At 47.7% G+C, this 21,519-nt stretch overlaps 1 protein-coding gene across 2 annotated transcripts in view; it reads left to right on the top strand.

Annotated features, from left to right (window-relative positions):
• The window catches only part of Nuak1 (NUAK family, SNF1-like kinase, 1), a 69,769-nt gene that overhangs the window by 13,743 nt on the left and 34,507 nt on the right, over nucleotides 1-21,519 (top strand). Inside the window, exon 2 of one of the 2 annotated variants that reach the window (NM_001004363.2) lies at nucleotides 17,190-17,310. The exons of the other annotated variant lie outside the window; for it this stretch is intronic. Within the exon in view, the coding sequence (NP_001004363.1) occupies nucleotides 17,190-17,310 (121 nt within the window). The remainder of the gene's footprint in view (nucleotides 1-17,189; nucleotides 17,311-21,519) is intronic. 2 annotated transcript variants of the gene reach the window in all.

Here is a 21,519-nt window from a genome sequence, read left to right as displayed (position 1 = left end):
CAAACAAACAAACAAAAACCCAAAAAAAGCAAAAACAAAAAAACAAAACAACCCCCCAAAACCAAAATGAAACAAAACAAACCCTCCTTCCTGCCCCCTTGCTTCAACTAGAAGAAGCATTTGCTTCTTAAAACAGCTCACGAAGGAAAAAAAAATTATAATAAATATTTAGCATTTCTCTGGTGGCAGCAGCCTGACATTCCTCCCAGCCACACAGTGAGTTCTAATTTGATGAAATGTTTGCATCGGCCACCAATTTTCTGGAGGAATTTAAGAGGCTTGTATTTGTGCTTAGGCTTAACACGAAGAAAACTCATAAAATCTGCCCAGTGTCCTGGCCCGGTGGGATGTGCTCCCCAAGGACACAATGGCCATCAGTGGCCGTGACACGGGAGAAAGATCTCATTCAGTCATCTTTGGCTGACAGTGGGGTGTTCTCAGCTTCAGTCCCTGGGGCTTGGCTGGGCTGAGTACCATTCCCAAGTCATCATGGGCTATAAAAACTCCAGCCAGAGCACAATGCCTCGCACCTGGCTCTGCCCGGGAACATCAGGGCATCCCGTAAGTGGGCGAGATAGCACATGGTGCACCATCTTCGTTCACGGTGAGGCCCGTGTCTTTTTTTTCCCTCCTAGTCTTTCTTTCTCATCTGCCTCAGACCAGCACTGTCAAAGAGGGACACCTGTGGCTATTATGAAGATAATAATAGATTAATTAGTTAATCTATTATTAAGATTAATTGCCATGATATCAAGGGATAGATTCAGTTTCTTGGTTGCACAAGCCACAGTTTGAGTGGCCAGTAGTCCCTGTATGGCTGGAGTCATCTACCAGTCCAGGTAGTTCTGTTTGGCAGAGCCTAATGCTTGGTAATGAGGTAGGGACAGGCTGTGCCACCCCACACAGCTTCCGGTACTGCCTGTTAAGTATCTCTTCCACTGTTTTGATGTACCCACGCCCCAATCATGTCTAGATGGGGACCTGGGAAATAGCATATACTCGATGAGCTTTTAGATGGACAGGAAAATGCCTGTATCAGCATTGTTTGGTGTGTGCATCACACCTTCTGAAAAAAAACTCAATAGATACATCTAGGGTTACCCTTGTCTGGAATTACCTGATATTTTTGACTTTGTCCTGTGTGTCAGGCACTGTGTAAGCCTCTGGGATGGTGCTTATTTCAGATAGCGATTTTAAATCTGGAGGGACGAGCCAGTCGACAGGATGCAGCTGTGAGTGTCCACAGACTGTCTGTGACACCCCTGCCCCACCCCTACCCCTGCCACCAAGAGTCTGGTTAGCCGGATTGGGTTAACCTCTGGGACACTTAGTAGCGTTTGCATGTTGACTAGTATACTCAAGTGATTGAAGGGGAAGGGAGCAGACTACAGTTGGCTCTTCTTGACAGTGCAGTACTGTCCCAGGGACCCAGCACAAGGTTTATTCTGTCTGTGTTTTCTAACATGCAGGGTGAGCTGTGATGCTTGGTTCTTGTCTTGGGATAAGAGCTGCCCTCGCTTTCCACGTTATCTTAACACAATGTGACAATGAGAACAACTACATAAGCACGATTGCATGCCCGTGATGTTCCAAATACGTTAAATAGCCAATCTGATTTCATCCTCTTAGGTGCCTTAAGTGCTGCACAGCATCGTGGCTCCTGTTTGACAAATGGGTGAGCTGAGGCAGGGAAAAGGGAGGCCGTTGTTCACTTAGACTGCTTGTGAGTGGATCTGTATCCCAAAGCTCTGGGGTACTGCCACTCACGGCCTCTGTATTTACGCAGACTCTCTGGAATGCCAGATGCGTGCTTTCCTCCAGTCGCTTAGAGGCAAGTTCAGGTATATTTAGGAAGGGCTTGTTTAGAGAAATAACACATGTGGACATTATGATCTACAGTGGCTGCCTCTGGATAGCTGTCCATCCCCACAGGTCTGTCTCTGTACCTAAGGAACACAACTCATTCGGAGGACATTCCTATAGGCCTACTGTGTGCCAGCCCTGATTAGTTTACAAGGTATATAACTTTTATAAAGACTGAGCAGGTGTGACCCCAGGTCATTGTGCACAGCTCCCCCATGTCCCTAGAGTGGAAAATACCAGTTGTAGTGTGGGCGTCACCGAAGCTCAGGGGCCTGCACTCCTGAAGATGTGCCCATCTAGGTCTGGTCACACTGGTCTTGCTCCTAGAAGGATTAACCTCCCATATGCTACCGGCATGTTTCCCCCATAGGGATCTAGTTGTCCAAGCCATTCCACAGGGCCTAGGGGTTCAAACCCTTTGCCCTGTTGCATCATGGGCTGCCCCGTAACTCGGCAGCTGGCTTGTTTTCTTTCTAGGCCCCAGAAGTAGTGACCTTTGCCTGTCTGTTTATTTCAGGGAAATAATTCCATCCGGCGAGTATCGATTCCCTGGGGGCTACAGAAGCATGTCTGGAGGGACTTCTTTGAGTGGGGTGTCCTGAAACGGCCTCTCAAAGGAGGTGGCAGCTGCTTCCTTTCTCTCAGCCCCTTCTCACTTTGCCCTCTGAGATCTTCCTCTGAGGTTTTAGTGTTTGAAGCCTGGGGTAATGTTCTTAGACCTATGTCTGCGTAGATCTGTTTGTTAGCAACATTGATAAGAATAACCATAAGCATGCTTGGAACGTATACAGGGCTGTATGGATGTGGTAGTGTGTGTGTGTGTGTGTGTGTGTGTGTGTGTGTGTGTGTGTTTGATGCTTAGTTCATTGCCCTTTGCTTGTTCTTAGCAGCAGTGGGGTAGACATAAGTCTAAAACCAGCCTTTTAGCCTTATGAGGGGGAAGTGATGATCATACAACCATTTCCTGGCCTTAGAGGAGGCTGCGTTTCGTGGCATGAAGACTGCAGTGTCAGAGGCTGTTGACCTGGCTGGATGCTAACCAAGCAGAAGTGAATGCAGAGAAACCTTACAGCTCCTGCGCATTCATCTTTCCTCGAGCTGCAGGCAAGGAGATGTAGGAACTAGAAAACTGGATGTTTAATGTGGAAATAGTAAGGAGCTATAATTGAGAGTTCTGGATGCACGCATGTTCATGTGTGTTTTCCCTGGAGGATGGAACCCACTTGTAGATGAACTAAGTCTCTTCAAAACTGTAGGCATTCACTGAGGAAGCCTGGTCAGGGAAACGAGCCAGAGCCCTTTCCTTGGTGCCTTCAGCTCACTTCTGAATGGTCCTTGGTAGCCTTCTGGAATCTTTCTGTCTGTTATTCACAGTTTATCTGGCCCCTCCATCAACTTGTACTCCTTTTCTTGTATCAAAAGAAATTGTCTGCTCAAATCTTGAACGTTCATGGGACAGAGAAATTAAAGATTAAAAGGGAAGTTAGTTGACACGACTCAGGTTTTACGTGTAGGCTTTACTCTGTATGTGCACTCATATGTAGTACATGCATTGCCCGTGTATTTTGTATGTGCGTGTATGCACGCGCACATGAGTGTGTGTGTGTGTGTGTGTGTGTGTGTGTGTGTGCAGGCAAAAGTTGGTGTCAAATGCTTTCTTGTGTGCATATAAGCATGTGCACACAAGTGCAGGTACCCAAGAAGGCCAGAGGCATTCAGCCCCTGGAGCTGGAGTTACAGGTGTGTGTGAGCTGCCTGCCATGGGTACCTGGATCAGAATTCCAGTCCTCTGCAAAAGCAATATATGCTCTCAACCTCCAAGTTGTCCTTCCAACTCCCCCCCCCTCCTCTTCCTCCTCTTCTTCCTCCTCTTCCTCCTTACTTTTGGAGACAGTGTCTCTTGATGAACCCAGAACTCACAGACTAGGCTAGGCTGCCTGATCAGCAAGCCCCAGGATCCCCCTGTCTCCACCTCTACAGTCCTGGGCTTATAAATTCAAAACCACTGTGCCCAGCTTTTTACGTGGGTTCTAGGGCTCTGAGCCCAGGTCTTCTTCACGCTTGTGTGGAAAATGCTTTACTCACCGGACATCTCCCTATTCCTGTAGTCGCCATGTCTTGATTCTGTCAGAAATGCTGTTTCTGATCCCATTTTTCCAGCTTCTCTACATTGTTGGCTGTGACTAAACTTTTTGGAATGACATTAAATGAGAAATCTGTTGTCTGCAGGGTCCCAGTGCATGGATACTGGGGCATTTCTTTGGGGAGCTTTTCTGGGGGGGGATATATTCTATTCTTATTTAGTTGTTGGAGCTGTGTCGGTCCTGAGAGTGAATCTAGTGAAGTTTGGTGTTTTTGAACCACTGGATGAGCCAACTTATGGGGAGCAGGCTCCTGGGGTCATCAGCTGGTTAGCGTGTTGCTGACCAGGGTCCCATGACTCAAGATCACGTGTATTTCCTATTCTCTATCTGTTACTTGTGTCTTACACTGTGGGCTAAGGGATAAGTAGTTTGGTAATTAAGGAGTCATGGTTGTTTGGAAAATTGAAACCAGAAAAAATAGTCCTTCCCTACTTCCATCATCCTGGTTGCTCAAGTGACAGAATTTTGAACTGCTGTTGTTTAGAGGGAGTAGGAAGCAGACTTTATTCCCTTTAGCTTGCCCAGCCAGTCTCTGCTGGAACATAAGTCTTAGATTAATTCTGAAATGGACTCAGAAACACCCTTGAAAGCAACTCGCCTGATTATCAGCACATAGCTTACATTTTATGACCTGCTTAGAGCCCAGCTCTTGGGATGAACTGTCTTATTTACTTCTTCATCTTCTCTGCAGATGGGGTGTTCACATCAGAGACAGGCTGGCTTCAGATGTCTGCTCCAGGATGTTTTAGCCCAACTGTATGAGTCCATTAAACAAATGTAAGCGTTTGAGGGGAGAGAAGAGCTATGTCTCAAACCAAATGTTTTACATGGAGAACATCTGGGGAACATTGGTATTTGTGTGTTTGGTACATCAGAGCGCAGCTTGCTGGGCCTCTGCTGGGATGTCTCTGGCCCTTGGTGGCTGGGTTTGACAGTTGTGCAGTGAAGGCCTGGATCTTACGAAGCACTGTCACAAAGGCAGTGCTTGGGGTGGACAGTCTCTGTAGCTCCACACTCTGAAGTGTTCTGGTTAGCTCCCTGACCAGATCACCACAACTCAGGAATGGTTTGATAGCTTGACCCCTCCCACTGAGCCCTGGTCTCCAGAGAAAAGAGATGTTATATAATGCCAATATCTACTTTACCAGGTAGCTTTGAAGACTGGACAAAATGCCAAGGAACATATGTGACCCAGGGGAAGCAACACTGGCCCCAGAGTCCAAGGATCTGGGTTGAAACCATAGTGTTGACGGATGATCTGTGGAAGCACGAGGGAACCCTTCTTTAGATTGTTTGTCCTCCTGCAGAATAGCCTATCTCATGAAGGGCGTGTAAGGTGCAGTAGGATGATGTATACTTAGTGGGTTGTTTATACAACGTGGCCCCCTGTATAGGTTTATGGCCTTCGTCACAAGTACAAAGGCAATGGATGCAGGGTGCCCTGGGATCTGGGAAGTCTGACTCCAGTAACTGCTAGTTAGTTATTGGACCAGATTGGTGACAGAAGGGTTGAGTAAGAAAGGATTCATTCTTGCAAAAATGAAGGCCTAGGATAGCCATCCTGACTGATTCATCCCAACTCATCTATTGATAGAAAGTTCCAGACTCTTTCATAGCTTTTGAGGAGGCAGTGTCAAGACAATGATGGTCCAATCTTATAGTTTGCTCGCTATGCCAGAGGGATTGACTATGAACACTCACCCCTTCTCTCTTTGTTTGATTATATTTCAACTGGTGTGGGGTAACATCAAGATTGGCAAAAATTTGTAGGTGTGAAGAAAATTTGTTGGACAATTTAGAATCTCGCACCTTCATGCAAAACAAGTCAAAACGACCCTTTCTGATCTTCCTCCATGGAAATCCCACAGTAGTGCACATGGAATTATTGTGTTCCTCAGAGGTATGGATGAGAGGAAGTTTGAAGAATCTGGATGAGTTCCAAACATGGCATTTTGACCAGTACTGGGCAAGTGAAACTGTCACAACCCATTTTAACCGAGACTGGTCTGGCATGCTACAGAGGGTGAGAGTATGTAAGTCACCTGAAGGGAAGGTCTAGGCCACTGTGCAGAAGTGGGTCAATGCTTCATCTAGAGCAGTTTCCCACAGTGGCTCGCTGAGGGAATGGACTCCCTGCCATTGCGTTATAGAGCCATGGCTCCCACGCCTCCCTTTCTGCTTGTGACTGCCCATCTGCCATCACCGACCATATGGACAGTGGAAAGGGATAACCACGGGTGCATATTTTAAGATGGAAGTGGCCTAACTATGAGCTGGGAAAAGGTTTCAGGTGGATCTATCTTTACATTCAAAAATTCTGACTGAGCTCACTCACCAACCACCTAACTTGTCTGCAGGAACTGTGCCAATCACAAGGTCACTGTGGTCAGGGTCTAAGAGTATGGCCCTAGGCTTAGCAAAATACATGTCTGCTCTTTACCAGTTGTCCCTAACTGTACCAGCAGTTCCCGACCCTTCCTCAGGCTTCGTTTGTGTTCACGGAGAAAGCATAATGTTGTTGGGAGACTTTAATGAGCAAGAGGCTGAGAGATTGAACTGAGTGATACCTGGGGCCAGGAGCATACTAAGGTAATCATTGTGATCACTGTGAGTCACCCAAGCCTTCCCCAAGCATGGTCTCTTCTCATCTCCATGGAAAGATGGGAAGTTCACAGTCAAGTGATTTGGGAGCAACTGGGCATCCAGTGCCTCAGAGACTCATCACGGTAGAGTGTGGTCCGGTTGGTGGAATAGGGCGACCCACTGCGGCTTTGTGTGTTTTAATCTGACTTTTAAAATCCTTAGTGTACATTTTCATGGCAACTCTTTTATGGACAATACATGGGTACTTGCTCCATCCTGGATGTGCTATAATTTGGTTTGAATAGGCTGTAGAAGTGGTGTCTTAGGGTTTTACTGCTGTGAACAGACACCATGACCAAGGCAACTCTTATAAGAGCAACATTTAATTGGGGCTGGCTTACAGGTTCAGAGGTTCAGTCCATTATCATCAAGGCAGGATCATGGCAGCATCCAGGCAGGCATGGTGCAGGAGGAGCTAAGAATTCTACATCTTCATCTGAAGGCTCCTAGCAGACACTCACTTCCAGACAGCTAGGGTGAGGGTCTTAAAGCCCACACCCACAGCGACACACCTACTCCAACAAGGCCACACCCACTCCAGAATAAGGCCACACCCACTCCAACAAGGCCACACCTCCTAATAGTGCCACTCCCGGGGCCAAGCATAAACAAACCATTGCAGGTGGCTTCAGTGTGAATAGAGTTTATGAGTAGTGGTGAGGGAGGCTATGGGAGGGGACCCAGGTGTCCAACATAGGGCTATGTCTCAGGACCTATGGGTACTTGAAAAGATGGAAAAGTCAGTTGCAGGTGGTAGGACGCAGAAGGATCCTGGCAGAGAATATGGCTGGCTCAGGCCTCCAGAGAGACATGGTCACACTCTTCCACCCAAGCCATTCCTTGAGTCCCTAGGATAATCACAGGTCCCTTCCTCGATTTTCCCAGGGATGGGAAAGCAAGGGTGTAGTACTGGCTAAGTCTCCATGGAGTGGGGCTTCAGGAAATGCCAGCCCAAGAGAAGCCCACTCCATGGAGGTCACATTGTCATTGCTTGGGACTGTCTTTTTACTGCCACCAGCATTTCTGGGCAAGCTTGTAGAGTGCTAACTAGGGGGCTGAGGAACCTGAAGACCTTTCTGTAAGGGGCCTGAGCTGGGATCAGCCCATTTGTTCTCAGTAACGAGCAGCAAGGGCTTCCTTTTGCAAGGAGCGAAGGTGCTGAGGCCAGAGGGTGTGGCTGAGGTGACAGATGAAGCCAGTGACATCTTCAGCACCACGATACTATGACTTTGCACACAGTAGCTTTTATTCATAATGTTTCCTAATAGCAGGGATTTCTGTCAGGATTAAAAATAACTTCTGACAAATCTTTCCTTTCCTTATCAGTAAGACCATCCACGATAAAGATAGAAAATAAAGCTTTCCTGGAAGGAGTGGCTTCCTGTCCCTGAAGCCTTCACTTCTCCATCAGGGTCCCTCCACCTTGCAGCATCTGCAACTTAACTTGCTCAGCTGGCTAGCTCCTCTGCATCCATACCAAGGCATGCTCCTTGTGTCCTGAAGCTCCATGTGTCAGCCCCCTGCCCTGCCTGTTGGGTTTTACCATCTTCAGGACTTTATTTGGACCCCACAGCCAAGGTCAGCTCAGTAGACTATTTTCCTTTATCTTTGGAAACTGATCTTGGCTTCTTTGGTCTTTTGTGTCCTTTGCCCATTGTTTCCAAGGTCACTGATTCAGCAACTGTCCCAAGTTCCTATTTAAAATAGCATTTGCAGTTAATTAGGCAAGAATGGTGCCCCTACCCTCATTCCTAGACCCACTGCAGCCCCACCCAGCCTTGTCCCACCCTCACCCCAGCCCCACCCCCAGCCTCATCCCAGCCCCAGTCCAGCTCCAGCCCCACCCTCACCCTCACTTCACCTCTAACCCTGCCCCCTAGCCCTACCCCCTAGGCCTACCCCACCCCTAGCCCCACCCCAACCCCACCCTCACCCCCAGTACACTTCAAGTCTAACAGCCAACCAGGCTTCAGAAAGTAGAACAAGGTTTGGAGCACTCAACTAAAAATTAAAAACAAACAAACAAAAACCAAACAAACCAAACCACCGCTCCCACAGCTGAGGGCATCTCCCTGGCATTAGAGGGAGGTTAAAATCCTGAGCCAAGCTCTGAAACAACTCATATTTTGCCAGTGTGCTCAGACAGAGCGGTCATTTCCTTTCCCAGTTTATAAATAATGCAAGAGTTCTGCCACAGGAGCCTGCCTCACCTGTAAATGTTAATAAGTCTTCGTGCGCCAGGTTCTACATCCGGACTCCCTGCTCGGACTGTTAGTCCCTCTCTTGTAGCCTTTTATTGTGAAGCTTGGGAACCTGGGCTTTTACTTTAACTACCCTGGGACTCAGTTTCCTCTCTGTCTACTAGGGAGGTAGGCATGGGGCGCTCTACCATCCATACACCTCCAGCATCTCCTGACAGTGCCCTGGTTTCTCTTTGCTTTCTCCCTGCTCCTCCATCCTGTACACAGCCTGATGCGATCCCTGTACTGGCCTCCGAGGTTAGACCTGAGAGCAGCCTCCTCTTCAGACGAGGAAACAGCATGTGACTCGATTACCCTAGAACCTTCCCAGCAAGTTCCTGAAAGTACCAACAGGCCCAGGTACTGATACTGGCTTCGCAGGGGTCCCCTAGAACTTCCACAGGTCCATAAATACAAGTGGTCCAGCTTTGACTTACTACAGTCCTGTTCTAAATAGCAGCAGGGGAATCAGAAATTAGGTGGAGGTCTTCCAGGTTATCTGCTCAGCCAGCCTCAGGCTCTTCCCTTCTACCTTCTTCTCAAGGCAGTTGTCGGCTGGGAGGAAACCAGCTACGCTTCGTGGGCTGGGGATGTGGATTAGTGGGTACACAAGTGTTTGCTGTGCAAGCATGAGAAACTGAATTGGGATCCCCAGCACACATATAAAAGGCAGTGTAGACATGTTGGGCCACCTGTCATCCCAGCACAGGGCGGGCAGAGGTGGATCTTCCAAACAAGCAAACTAGATGAGCTTACACCGTCGGCTCTGGATTCAAGTGAGAGACCCTGTCCCAATATATATTGGAGAGTGACCTAGAAAGACAACAGCAACCTCTGGTCTGCGCTGCGCATGCACGCACAGGTATCCCGGCACTCTTCCTTGTGCCCCCACCCCCATAAACGAACATACACACCACACGCATTCACTAAAACAAGTCAATTGTGCTGCTTGGCTTTCAGAAATGTGCAGAGCTAAAAATAAACAGGAGTTTGGTGATTCTAGGCACAGCTCCCAGCCTCACATTTCCAGTGCCTTTGTGTATCTGAGGATGTCTGAGTGAGCCTCTCTGATGTTACCAGCAGGTTATTTAACGCCCCAGGCTGTGTGCAGGCCGTGAAGTCACCCATCCGCTTTGGCTTCTGTGGCCCTTGCGTCACCCACAGGCTCACCTTGAGCCAGGGCAAGTGAAATGCTTCCTGGCAGCAAGGTTCCCATATGCCAGAGGTAAATGATCCAGCCACGGGCTTCCTGCAGGAAGCGGCTCACTTTTAACTGCCCTCTGTATACACAGGCAGCTCATTGCTTCTGTCAGTTATTTGGTATGTAATGTGACTGTGCCATATTTAAGTTAAAGAATAGTAAGAGCCAATGTGTTGGTGACTTAAGCTGACAATTCTTTTGTTGGTTCAGTTGTTTGTTTGTTTGTTTTTCCGAGACTGGGTTTCTCTGTGTGGCCTGGGTTGGCCTTGGACTCATAGAGATCTGCCTGCTTCTGCCTCCCCCAGAGTGCTGGGATTAAAATTGTGTGCCACCACTGTCTAGCAAGATTACAATTCTTAAGTCTCAGAACATAGTAGACTCACCCGAGACATAAAGCCTTTGATATAGTGGGTTCCAGGCCAGCCAAGGAAACATAGTTAGACCTACTCTTAACACAGACAAGCCTCTCCTTCATCACCCACCCTGTCAATCCCTTTAAACAGAACAAACCAAACCCTGTGATAGATACCAGGCATCCCCTGCCCCGTCCCACCCCCCTCACTGCATTTTAACCCTGCTTTGCTCTCTTCCATTTGGAGCATCCACTGCCCATCTCCTGACAGACCGACCACTGGTTCAGAGAGCCTGCCTGCCCTTCCGAGGGCAACTCCTTACTCACAGTTGGCACGATCGCCCAACACTACCTTCCCGCGTGTTTCCTTTTTGCCCTTCTTGGTTTCTGCCAGGTCAGCCATGGCCACTAGCTTGTGTTTCATAAACCCTGATACAACACCGGGGGATCTGCCCTGAGGTCTCTTAGTCCTCAGCTCCTCTTCTTGCAGCATTGGTACTCTGCATGGACTTTCTTGGCACAGCCCTTGCAGGGCGGGATGGGGTGGGGGGTGGAGGGGAAGGTGGTAGTGGTGGGATGACACAAAACAGGAAGAGTGACTGAGTAGACAAAGATGTCCCCAGTATTTGCTCTGAGCTGGCCCAAAACTTTCACTGTTTAAAATCTGGAGCTAAACCACATTGTTTTTTCATAGCAGAAGAAAAATTGAAATCATCCAAGGAATTATTTTGTTTCTAATGGTAGTTTTAGGAAAGACGGGGTAGAGAACAGGTCTGTATTTCTCAGAACTTCTTGCAGGGGTGGGCTGCCTTAGGGCACACACATCCAGTTCTTGGCTTTCCTCTATTCCTTGTCTGCAAAAACACCCATGTAGGAACATGAATAAACAGGCTAGCAAGGAAGGCCGAGGAGCCACCTGCCCTGAGGCAGAGCTGGCATGGGCCCTATGTGGCCTGTTGGATCCTGGCAGCTTGTTGCTCCTCCACACAGAGTGGAGGGTCACTGAATTGATTAGGGTTTGGGTTGCAACATAGGCTTCTGGGTGGCATTATCATGATCCAGGCAGGGGTTTCTGAATCAAGGCCCTCTGGTGATCTGGGGAATCTGGGGTGTGTGTGGCCCATATGGAGAAGTCTGTCGAGCTCCAGGGTGAAAGCCCCAGACACTGGCCCTACCACATGGCTGCCTGCTTCCCTGCTTTGGAGCCTGGGCTCCCTGGTAAGAAGCGAAGACCACGTTCACTGCCTCTGATTACGTATCCTGTGGCTCCTTCGGTGGTACATGGAATGGGAACGTGGCAGGTGTGAGCTCACACCTTGTGAACGGCAGAGCAGATGGGTTGCCAGCTGGCATTGCTGGGATTAGATGCTCTCCTGTTCTAAGTGATGCTTATGATCTGCCTGTCCCTGGGAGCCTCACTCCCCCAGACCCCTCCTTCAGAGCCCTAGCCCCTCATTCCCAAGGAGCCCCATCCTACTGGCCTTTGAAAACTCTGGATTCTTCAACACTTGCCAGTGTCAATGTTCTGACTTTGTTGTTGTTACTTTAGTTTTGTTTGTTTCTATGTTTTGAGAAAAGCACATCACTGTATAGCCCCGATTGGCCTGGGAACTCCCTAACTCACTATATAGATGAGGCTGGCCTTGAACTCACAGGGATCCTCCTGCCTCTGCTATGGAGTGCTGGGGTTAAAGACAGGCACCACCTTCCTTGACCCTTGCCATACTCATCCTCCTTGTATCCACAGCCTCTCGGCTCAGTGTCTCACTATATAATGTTGTAGTTAGGGCCAAATGAAATACGTTCTGTGGGCTCTCTGTGAACACGTGCTAAATGTCTGTTATTGCTCTTACTAGGAACACCATCAGGAGTTTGGCTTGATGGCATAGACTGGTATCCAAGCCACCTAGGAGGCTGAGGCTAGCAGGGAACGAGTTTAAGAGTCGTTTGAGCATAGACCTATTTCCAGGACAGTCTTGGCAAGCCAGAGAGACCCTGTATCTAAAAGAATACGTGAAATAGAGTGGGTCACGTGGCTCAAAGTGCTTACTTAGTATGCCCCAGGCCCCAGTTCAATCTCCAACACAGCAAAAAAGAACAAAAAATGTTAGCTATTTACTATGAATGTTACTGTGTCAGGACCACAGACAAGCAGTCAGAGGAGGCTCCCAAAACCCATGGTCCCTTGGAGAGCATCACTGCTTTGCTGAGAGCTCACTACCTTGGCGAGCATCACTGCTTTGCTGAGAGCTCACTACAGAGAATCCCAGGTTCTACCCCACACTTCTAGATCCAGAGAATATGCTTTAACGAGATGCCCAAGCATGCCATATTTAAGAGGTCCTGCTTTAGAATATTATCTGCAGGCCAATATAGGGCAGGGCATGACTACTCATTCCTGTGAGGGGACTGGGAAACCGGAGGGACCATCACTACCTTGGTTAGAGTAGAGTCTCCTCCGTGAGCTAGAGCAGGGCCTACTGTACACTAGCATCCTTTCCATGGTCTCTCTGGAAATGTATTACGTTGTCCACCAGTGTTTGCCGTTGTATAAGAATGGAGGAGGATGGGGGGAGATGATGAGGGGGAACAGCCCATGCTATGACTTGCTGTGCTAATGACTCCTTGACCATGGGACAGAACCTGCATCACTGTATCCTTCAACCAGGCCTGCTTTGTAAACACTACCATTCAGTGAACAGATGTCCAGGCTCTTCAACCCCATTTACAGGTGAGGAAAGAGAGAGCTGTGGGGTCTGGGATTGCCCAAAGCTACATCCCTCCAGGAACAAGCCTGAGCAAACGGCCTCTGTCTTTCTTTCTCCTGCCCTTGCCCCACTTATCACCAGGATTTCAGCATCCACTGAACAGCTATCTTGGAAGAGGATGCCCGCAGGCTGCAGAGCAGGTGGCATGGGGGGATTAGTCAATGAAAGAAAGCCTGCCAACCTCATAGAGGAGACTGAGTCTGTTATGTTTAACAAGAGATGGGAATTGGCTGGGCCGAGTGTGCCTTTGACAGCACTCAGCACAGGGCAGAATTCACAACTCCCTGGCTAAGCCTGCTGCTACTGCATAAGGTTTCTACATTAAACTATAGGGTGACCTTTTTTAAAAGCAGACTGTTTTACACATCGCATAGTGCTGTCTAGACTGGGCAACGTTTATGAACGTGGCTGTAGTGTGACACACACACACACACACACACACACACACACACACACACACACACCCCTGAGCCTCTCGCCCCAAGCTCACCCTCAGCCTTGTGCTAGAAAGAAGTGGACCTGGGGTAGGGGAAGATGTATAATTTAAGATATGTGGTCATTCCATTTATTCACTCCTTCTCTCTGTGAGTTCTGAGAGATGTGAGAGGTGAAAAACTGGAGAGAGGGGCTTTCCTCTGTCGTGCCACACGAGGTTGCATAGTTCTTAGATGGCTTGGCCGCGGGAGGAGTGACATCATTTCTCTTTGTAATTGTTGTTCTTCAACAGTTCACCTGTGTTTCCCTACCACCTCTTGCCTTGAGGGCATGGTGGCTGTGTCCTCCTGCATGTGTGGCCTAGTCAGGGACAGGCGTTCAAAAAGGAAGAAAAAAAAAAAAAAGAATGAACATTCACAGTCATGAAGGCTGAGATCATGGCCCGTTCATTGCATTTCTTTGTTTAGCTGGTGGGGATTTGGAAGAAGGAAGTTGCGCTGGTGACTACATTACAAAACCAGTCTCTCTCTAGTCCTGCCTGTACTTTGGGGCAAGCAAATGTGATCTCCATGTGTAAGCACATCTCTTGCTGTGTCTTGAGGAACTAGCAGGAATTTCAAGTTTGCTTTAAGGAAGAGAGGAGGTTCTACTTACGGGATGCTAACTCAGAGTAAAAGCGGCTAATGTTTACCGAGCAGTTACCTGGTCCAAGCATGGTCTTAAGCACCTGCCATGCAGTGTTTGCAGGGCCCTCGAAGCAGATTCTGTTAGTTCCTTACGAATGGATGAAGAAACTGGGGCATGGAGAGGTTATGCAACCGGCCCAAGGCCACACAGCTAGAGGATGGTTTTAGCCAGGGCACCGAGCCATGTTTCTATCCTTTACCTCGTAGCATCTGTGCACTGGCCCAGCTTATCCTTCAGCTTCTGGAGGCAGATACCCACTTACGGATTGTGGTTATGGGTCTCTGTTCTTAACACCCTTTTAAAAGTGTCCCATTTGGTTGTCTGGGTCCTATACAAATAGTCCTGGTGTGCAGCAAACAAGAGAAGAAGAAAGAGGACTTTAGTTGTTATCTAATGTCCTGAAGTGAGTGGAGGGTCTAGAAGGAGTGACGTGGCAGTGCCAGTCAGAGGGAAGACACACAGCAGAGGCTGGCATGAGCTGGATGCCGTATCACAGCACACAGAGCACCTCACAGAATCTGGCTTGCAAGTTAGATGGTTAATGAGTGCTGACTCTCAGGATTCTTGTGTTTGTTTCTTGGTTTGCCACTAGTTGGCTGGCTGACCTTGGAAGGGTCATCTCCACAGTGGAGGCCAGCCTCTGCTTTGGCAGTTACAGTCCGTTTGTTCAGTGGTTCCTGGCTTTCGTTTCTCCTGTATTCCCACCCGGCCCATTTGCAATGGGAACAACATTTTCAATGGAAGACGCAGTGCATTCCCAGAGAGGTTTCTGTTAGAAGGACAGTCACCCTGGTTTTTAACGATTGTGGTGCCCTTTGAGTTTCTGCAGTGCTGAGTGGGGCTTGATGAGAATGTGAGCGCTTCCCTCTCATGCCCGGCTAGAAGTATTGCCTTGCCAGGGGCACCACAAGGCTCTTGGCCTGCCGCTGGACTCTTGCAGGGCCTGGACAGTGGGCTCATTTTCTCATGTGTTAGAATGTCCTTACCTCTCTGACCCTGGATGATGAAGGAATGTGTTACTATCGTGATTTGACAGTTGGGCTTCCTTGAGGTCAAGCTCAGCGTGCTGCGTACCCAGAGGAGGGTGGTGGTTTCTGACCTTGGCCCATCTTTAGTTTTTGAAGGAATGTGGAAGTTGGCCCAGCAGCCACCCACATCCTCCAGGGCCTGTGTGTGTTCAGTGTCTGCTTCATCCAGGAATCAGCTCCCAGGATACAGGCCTCACTCAGCCAAGATAAAGCTTCTTAGTCCTGCTTTCCCAAATCTGATGTAGCAGCGGAGGATCATCTGGCTGCATACTGAATGGGGCTGTCACGAGGGCCTGGGTAGCTCTGAGCCTGGCACTGCGGTTACAAGGGGCCCCGGGGCCGTAAGGCTCCTTCTTCTCTGTGCAGTTTCCTTTAACCAGTCCCAGGGTCTACCCAGGAGCTAAAGAGGGTGGTGCCTCCATTGGGTCCCCATCTGTGCTTGTCTGAGCCACTTTTGATCAGCAAATGGGAACAGGATGCCAAGGGATCAGAGATCATGGTCATGTGGTTTTTGGACAGCATCATTAAGCTTCTGCTCTCCCATTTTAAGATACTTTTATTTATTCATTTATTTGTGTGTGTGTGTGTGTGCATGTGTGGTATATGTGTGCATGAATATGTGGATGTGTGTGGTGTGATGTGTGCATGTGGATCTGTGCGTGGTGTGATGTGTGCATGCATGTGTGTGCATTTGTGTATGTGCATGTGTGAGCATGTGTGTGTGAGATCTCAGGTAGACATACTTTCACGAAGATGTGTTTTTATTTGTAGTTGACGGGAGCTGGGCAGGGCAGGAGTTGAAGTGCTCAGGGATGTGGGTACATTCCTGCTGTGGTGGGCTGGGAGCCACCTTGTGATATCACCTGTCAGGATGTAGTCGGTTGTAAACTGCTTCTCACGTGGCCTTGTTCTTTTGCAGATAACACCGTGTATTCTTACCTAGAGGAATGGGCTAGCTGCCTCTCTCTCACCTAGGATAGGATGCTCATGTGAGAGACATAGGCCAGGGGAGGGCACATTTAAGGAACTAAGCAGACTTACAGTGTGGCAGCCGAAGGTTGTTAGGCTCCCTGCTTTTGTCCCTTGCCAACTTGTTTGCGAACAGAGAGAGATCCATTCCTCATTAGGCTCCTGTTGCCGGCTGATGTTTCTTTTCACGTGTCTGAGGAGTCTGCGGACTGGCCCTGGTGTTCTCCACAACTTTGGATTCATGGGCACTTGGGGCTTTTGGAATTGACGGGCTGGTCCCAGAGTGAGGCTGTCCCACTGTTTGCTTTGTCCTGGTTTGTCTCTGGAGGATTGTCTGTTACGCGCTTTGTAATGGGATGCTCCTGTAATAGGATGTCTGGAGGAGGATGGAGGAAGGATTTACACATTTTAAGCAAATGTGTAAGCAGGGCTGAGATTGGGTTTTCAGAATGAGGCTCTGAAGGCTGAACTGGCTCTGGGATTGGCCACCCAGTGATTTTTTTCTTCTCTTTAAGTCATTGTCTCAGCCTCACAAGGAACTAAATGCTTCCAATTTCACCTTCCATAATCACAATCACCCTGCGAAGCCACCTCAACTTTGCCCCCTCTTCCCCTCTAAAGGATGGATCGGATCCCTAGACTAAATGAACTGCTGCCGCTGCTAATGAGGAAGAAGATGAAGACCCAAGCCCTGGGTGTTTATAAACGGAACACATTGCAGGGGTTGTTCTGGAGTGGTTGTGGTGGTTGTCAGTTTGGCCAACAAGCAACATCTGCACTTACTTTCCACCCCCAGCAACAATGGTTGATTTGCTTCTGTTTAGTCCTCTGAGTAACGTTTCCTTTCCTGACTTTATAGGTTGCTATAAAATCCATCCGTAAGGACAAAATTAAGGACGAGCTAGACATGGTTCACATCAGACGAGAGATTGAGATCATGTCATCCCTCAACCATCCTCATATCATCAGTATTTATGAAGGTCAGTGACTCTCTTTCTCCTACTTCTGTATTAGTTACCGCTTCACATTCCGCAGGGGCCTTGCCAAGACTTTGAGGTAATTGCCCTTCTGGGCAGGAGCCAAATATTTTGCTTCATGATATAAAAATAGCCAAGCGTTATCTCCTATCTGGTTACGTTGAATGCAACCAGATACACATAGGGCAGCTCATCTGAGTCATAAAACATCTCTGGCCACCACCATCTTCCCTCTTGGCTTTGGCTGTTGCTAAGTAACCTGTCTTACTGAAAGCCAGTAGTCGAGAAAGACAGGTTTCTTATATAAAAAACAAGGCTGCTTACTGGATGGCCAGTAACTGTGGGCACATTGCCAGCCTCAGCCCTCAAACTTGATGACCACGCAGGGGTCAACAGGTCCCCCAGGTGATTCTCTTTGAATTGGAAGTAAACACAGACGGGTGGAGAAGGCGCTGAGAACGAAGGCCACTGAGCCTTCCCGATTGGAGTCCAACTTGAAGCTGTTGTGTAAAAAGCACGGGGCAGGGCAAGGCTTGTAAAAGTGCTGACGTTTCATTTTAGCTTTGGAGCTTTACAGGAAGTAGTAGAATGTCTGAGCCTCCCACAGCAATAATTCTTCATATTCTGTAAAAACCTTACATAAGCCGTGACTGTCTATTATGGCAGAGATTGAAATTCAGGTATCGCTCACAGTTTGACAAATAATTCTTAACGTTTTTTTTTTCCTTTTAAACTAATTTCTCTCTCTGTGTATGTGGTTTTTATTCAGGGTTAAATTATACTGCTCAGGCTTTTGCTAGCTTTTTTCATTTTATACCCTGTATATCTGTGTCAATAAAGACTTCCTATAAAGACATTTTACAAGGCTTTATAATATTTCATTTACTAGGGGCATACCATAATTTATCAAGTCTAACTTTCTTTAAAACGAATTATTTACTTATTTCATGTATGTGAGTACACCGTAGCTGTCTTCAGACACATCTGAAGAGGGCATCAGATCCCATTACAGATGGTTGTGAGCCACCATGTGGTTGCTGGGAATTGAACTCAGGACCTCCAGAAGAGTAGCCAGTGCTCTTAACCACTGAGCCATCTCTCCAGCACTAAGAGTCTAACTTTCTTTTGCCAAACATTACTGTTACTCCAGATTTCTGATTGCTATAAACAAGACTTTATTGACCTCCACTTATGTATCCATTTCTGATTATTTTCTTATGAAAAAGTATTGCTTTTAAACTTATTATGTCCAAATATTTCCCTAATATATAAATATATGTGAATAAAGTTATATACATTCAAAAATATGTTGATATATTCATGTAAATATGTTATTATTAGTTTATTGGGGGATTGAGAAAGGGTCTTATTTGTCTGAAACTCACAGACATCCTCCTGTCTCTGCCTCCTGAGGGCTGGGATTAAAGGTGTGTGTCATTACCCTGACCTCCCCAGAATATTTTTAAATATATGGCTAAGTCAGGAAAATGGACTTCTTTTAAAAATGAACTTTCTTTTCATTTCCAATCCATAAAAATGTATCAGGTAAAGGAAATAAAATGGCGGCCCTAGATTTTTTTTAAGTTTATCTTTATTATTATTTTTTTTTAAAGCTATTGCATCATTCTTTTCTCTTTGCTACTTTTCATCTGAAAGTCAACATTGGCAATACTTTTTCTGCCTTCTCAATTTTTTTCTTTTTTTGATATCCTTTGAGATGGGGTTTAAAACTTTTTTATCTTAATTCTTAATTACGTGACTCTTATTTGTGTGGTGTTCGCTTGGGAATTCAGTGCCCATAGAAGCCACATGAGGGTGTCAGATCCCTTGGGGCTGGAGTTACAGGTGATTGTGAGCCACTGACATGGGTGCTCGGGGTGAGACTTGGGTCCTCTGTAGGAACAGTATATCTAACCACTGAGCCATCTCTACTGCCTGAGGATGGACTTTTGTTGTTGTTTGTTTGTTTGTTTGTTTGTTTTTTGTTTTTAGAGACAGGGTTTCTCTGTATAGCCCTGGCTGTCCTGGAACTCACTTTGTAGACCAGGCTAGCCTTGAACTCAGAAATCTGCCTGCCTCTGCCTCCCAAGTGCTGGGATTAAAGGCATGTGCCACCACGCCCAGCTGGATTTTTTTTTAAAAGGGAAAATTTCACTCCTCCTGCAATGGCCTTTGAAGTGCTGTGACTGGGTCAGCAACCTCAGCATCATTTAGAGATGAGTAGAGATGAGTGTCAGGTCCTCATCTGGGACCACAGAATAGAATATACTAGAGGTAGGGCCTGGCAGTCTGCAGGCTCAGCAAGCTTGGGGACCATCGACTTCTGCTTGGACCCCCACTGCAAATCTGTGAACTGGGCAGGCCAGGTGTTCCCATTGTGTGGATGTGGACACTGAGATCCTGGAAGGGTAATAACGACTTGTTGGGTGCACTAGTTTGCTGTCATAATGCAGCCCCTCAGGCTGGTGGCTTCGAAAAGGAAAAACCCTGTTTCCTTTAGTTCTCAAGACTGGAAGTTGAAGCTCGAGCTGATGGCAGTGAGGTTCCTTCAGAGGGTTGTCTCAAGCGTCTCCCTTGGGCATGTAAAAGGCCATCTTCTCACCTCGTCTTCAAAGAGTCTTCCCTGTATCCTGGCCGAGCTGGATTAGGGTCTATGCTAACGGCCTCATTGAAACTTATCTCTGGGAGGACATTTAGATCGAACCGTGTCTTGATGTACAGAGCACCTTAGTACTTCAACCTGAGTTTTGAGCAGGGGGCACAATCTAGCCGGTTACACAGCTGATTGGTGGCCCCAACACTGGGCCTCCTGACTGTATTTTTTTTTTCTTTCGGCATTGTCTTCACCCTGCTTCTGCCCTCGTGCCCTGCTGTCTCTGTGGCCACTCGACTGGCCTTTTCTTTGTTGACCTTGCTACTCCTTCAGGCCTGAAGTTTGGCAGAGGAGAGTGGTGGCAGCTGGGGGACGGAGGTGAGGGATTGCACATCTGGGAGATTGTGTGCCAGTCTTCTACCATGCCCAGACAGAGAGGTGTCTTCTCTGGAAACTGAAGGATGACAGGCCAACCAGGAGCCTATGCTGTGTGGATGTGTGTTCATTTGCTTAGTGGATCACCTAAGTGGTCATTTGGGCATTAGCCAAGCCAATTTGCACTAGGAAGACACTATTTACAGTTTCTTCTTCAATAAGGACCTTTAGAATCATCCTAAGCACACATCTGCATGTGCCTGTGTCTGTGTGCGTGTATCTATGTCAAGGTGTACATGCACACAGACAAACACACAAAGAGACCCACCAATGCCACTGGCTTCAGCATGATAAAATAATATGGTGCCTAGCCCTGTTTAGTGAACTTTGGGTTCTCCTGAGGGAAGGAATATCTTGTTTGGCATTAATGGTTATATTAGAGTGGTATAGTCCCAGAGGAAAATGGCGTGCTAAAATACCCACTGTGTCTCAGGCCTCCTCACCCTTAAAATACAAGAGCAAAGGATGCCAGCTCCACTCTTTCTAAGAGGTGGCATGCAAGAAGGGGAGATGGGAAATATGCAAGGTGAACGAGTGAATTTTGACCACCAATTTTTGAGATGAGTCCCGCATGGAGCAGGGTCTAAGTCTAAGCCCTTGGGACAGCTGGGCTTTGCAGGCGAAGGGAACGCAGGTGGGTATGTTCGACATTTCTGCCCACAACCTTGAGAAGAAGCTTGCGGCCACCCCTGTGGGCTCACTGGCCAGGTGGTTTCTAAGCTGTTTAAGTGCAGGTCCACGAAAGGCTAACTTCAGTAAATGGTATCTTCAGTGAACCAGCTCGGCTACTAGCCAGATCTTAAACTTAATTCCTTTTAAGCATGTCTTTCTGGAGGCAGCCTCTGGGGTGAACTGTCCTGTTGGTCCTCTGGTGAGGGTGATTTACCTTCAAATTTGTCAACTGCCTGTGGATACAAACCGTCACCGGCTTCTATTGCTAAGTCAATAAAGGAAGAGGTGTGTGTTTTCTAGTGTGTGATGTTGGGGTAACCTAATCTCAGAGAAATCTCAGGCAGCATCTCAGGGTGGACCCCTGGTTCCCACTCAGAGGAATTCTATCCCCTCAGCAGGGAGGCAATTGACAATGTGGAAAAACAGCAGAAAAGGGAAGTGCAGGAATTTTCAGCTTGGTCGCCCAGAATGGAAGAGATAAAAACAGATTTTGTCTGCAGTTCTGATTTCAG

Source organism: Mus musculus, chromosome 10 (assembly GCF_000001635.26).
Source record: "Mus musculus strain C57BL/6J chromosome 10, GRCm38.p6 C57BL/6J".
Classification (NCBI taxonomy): Eukaryota; Metazoa; Chordata; class Mammalia; order Rodentia; family Muridae; genus Mus; species Mus musculus.
The sequence above is the reverse complement of the archived record's forward strand: the minus strand, read 5'-3'. Positions and strand labels throughout refer to the sequence as shown.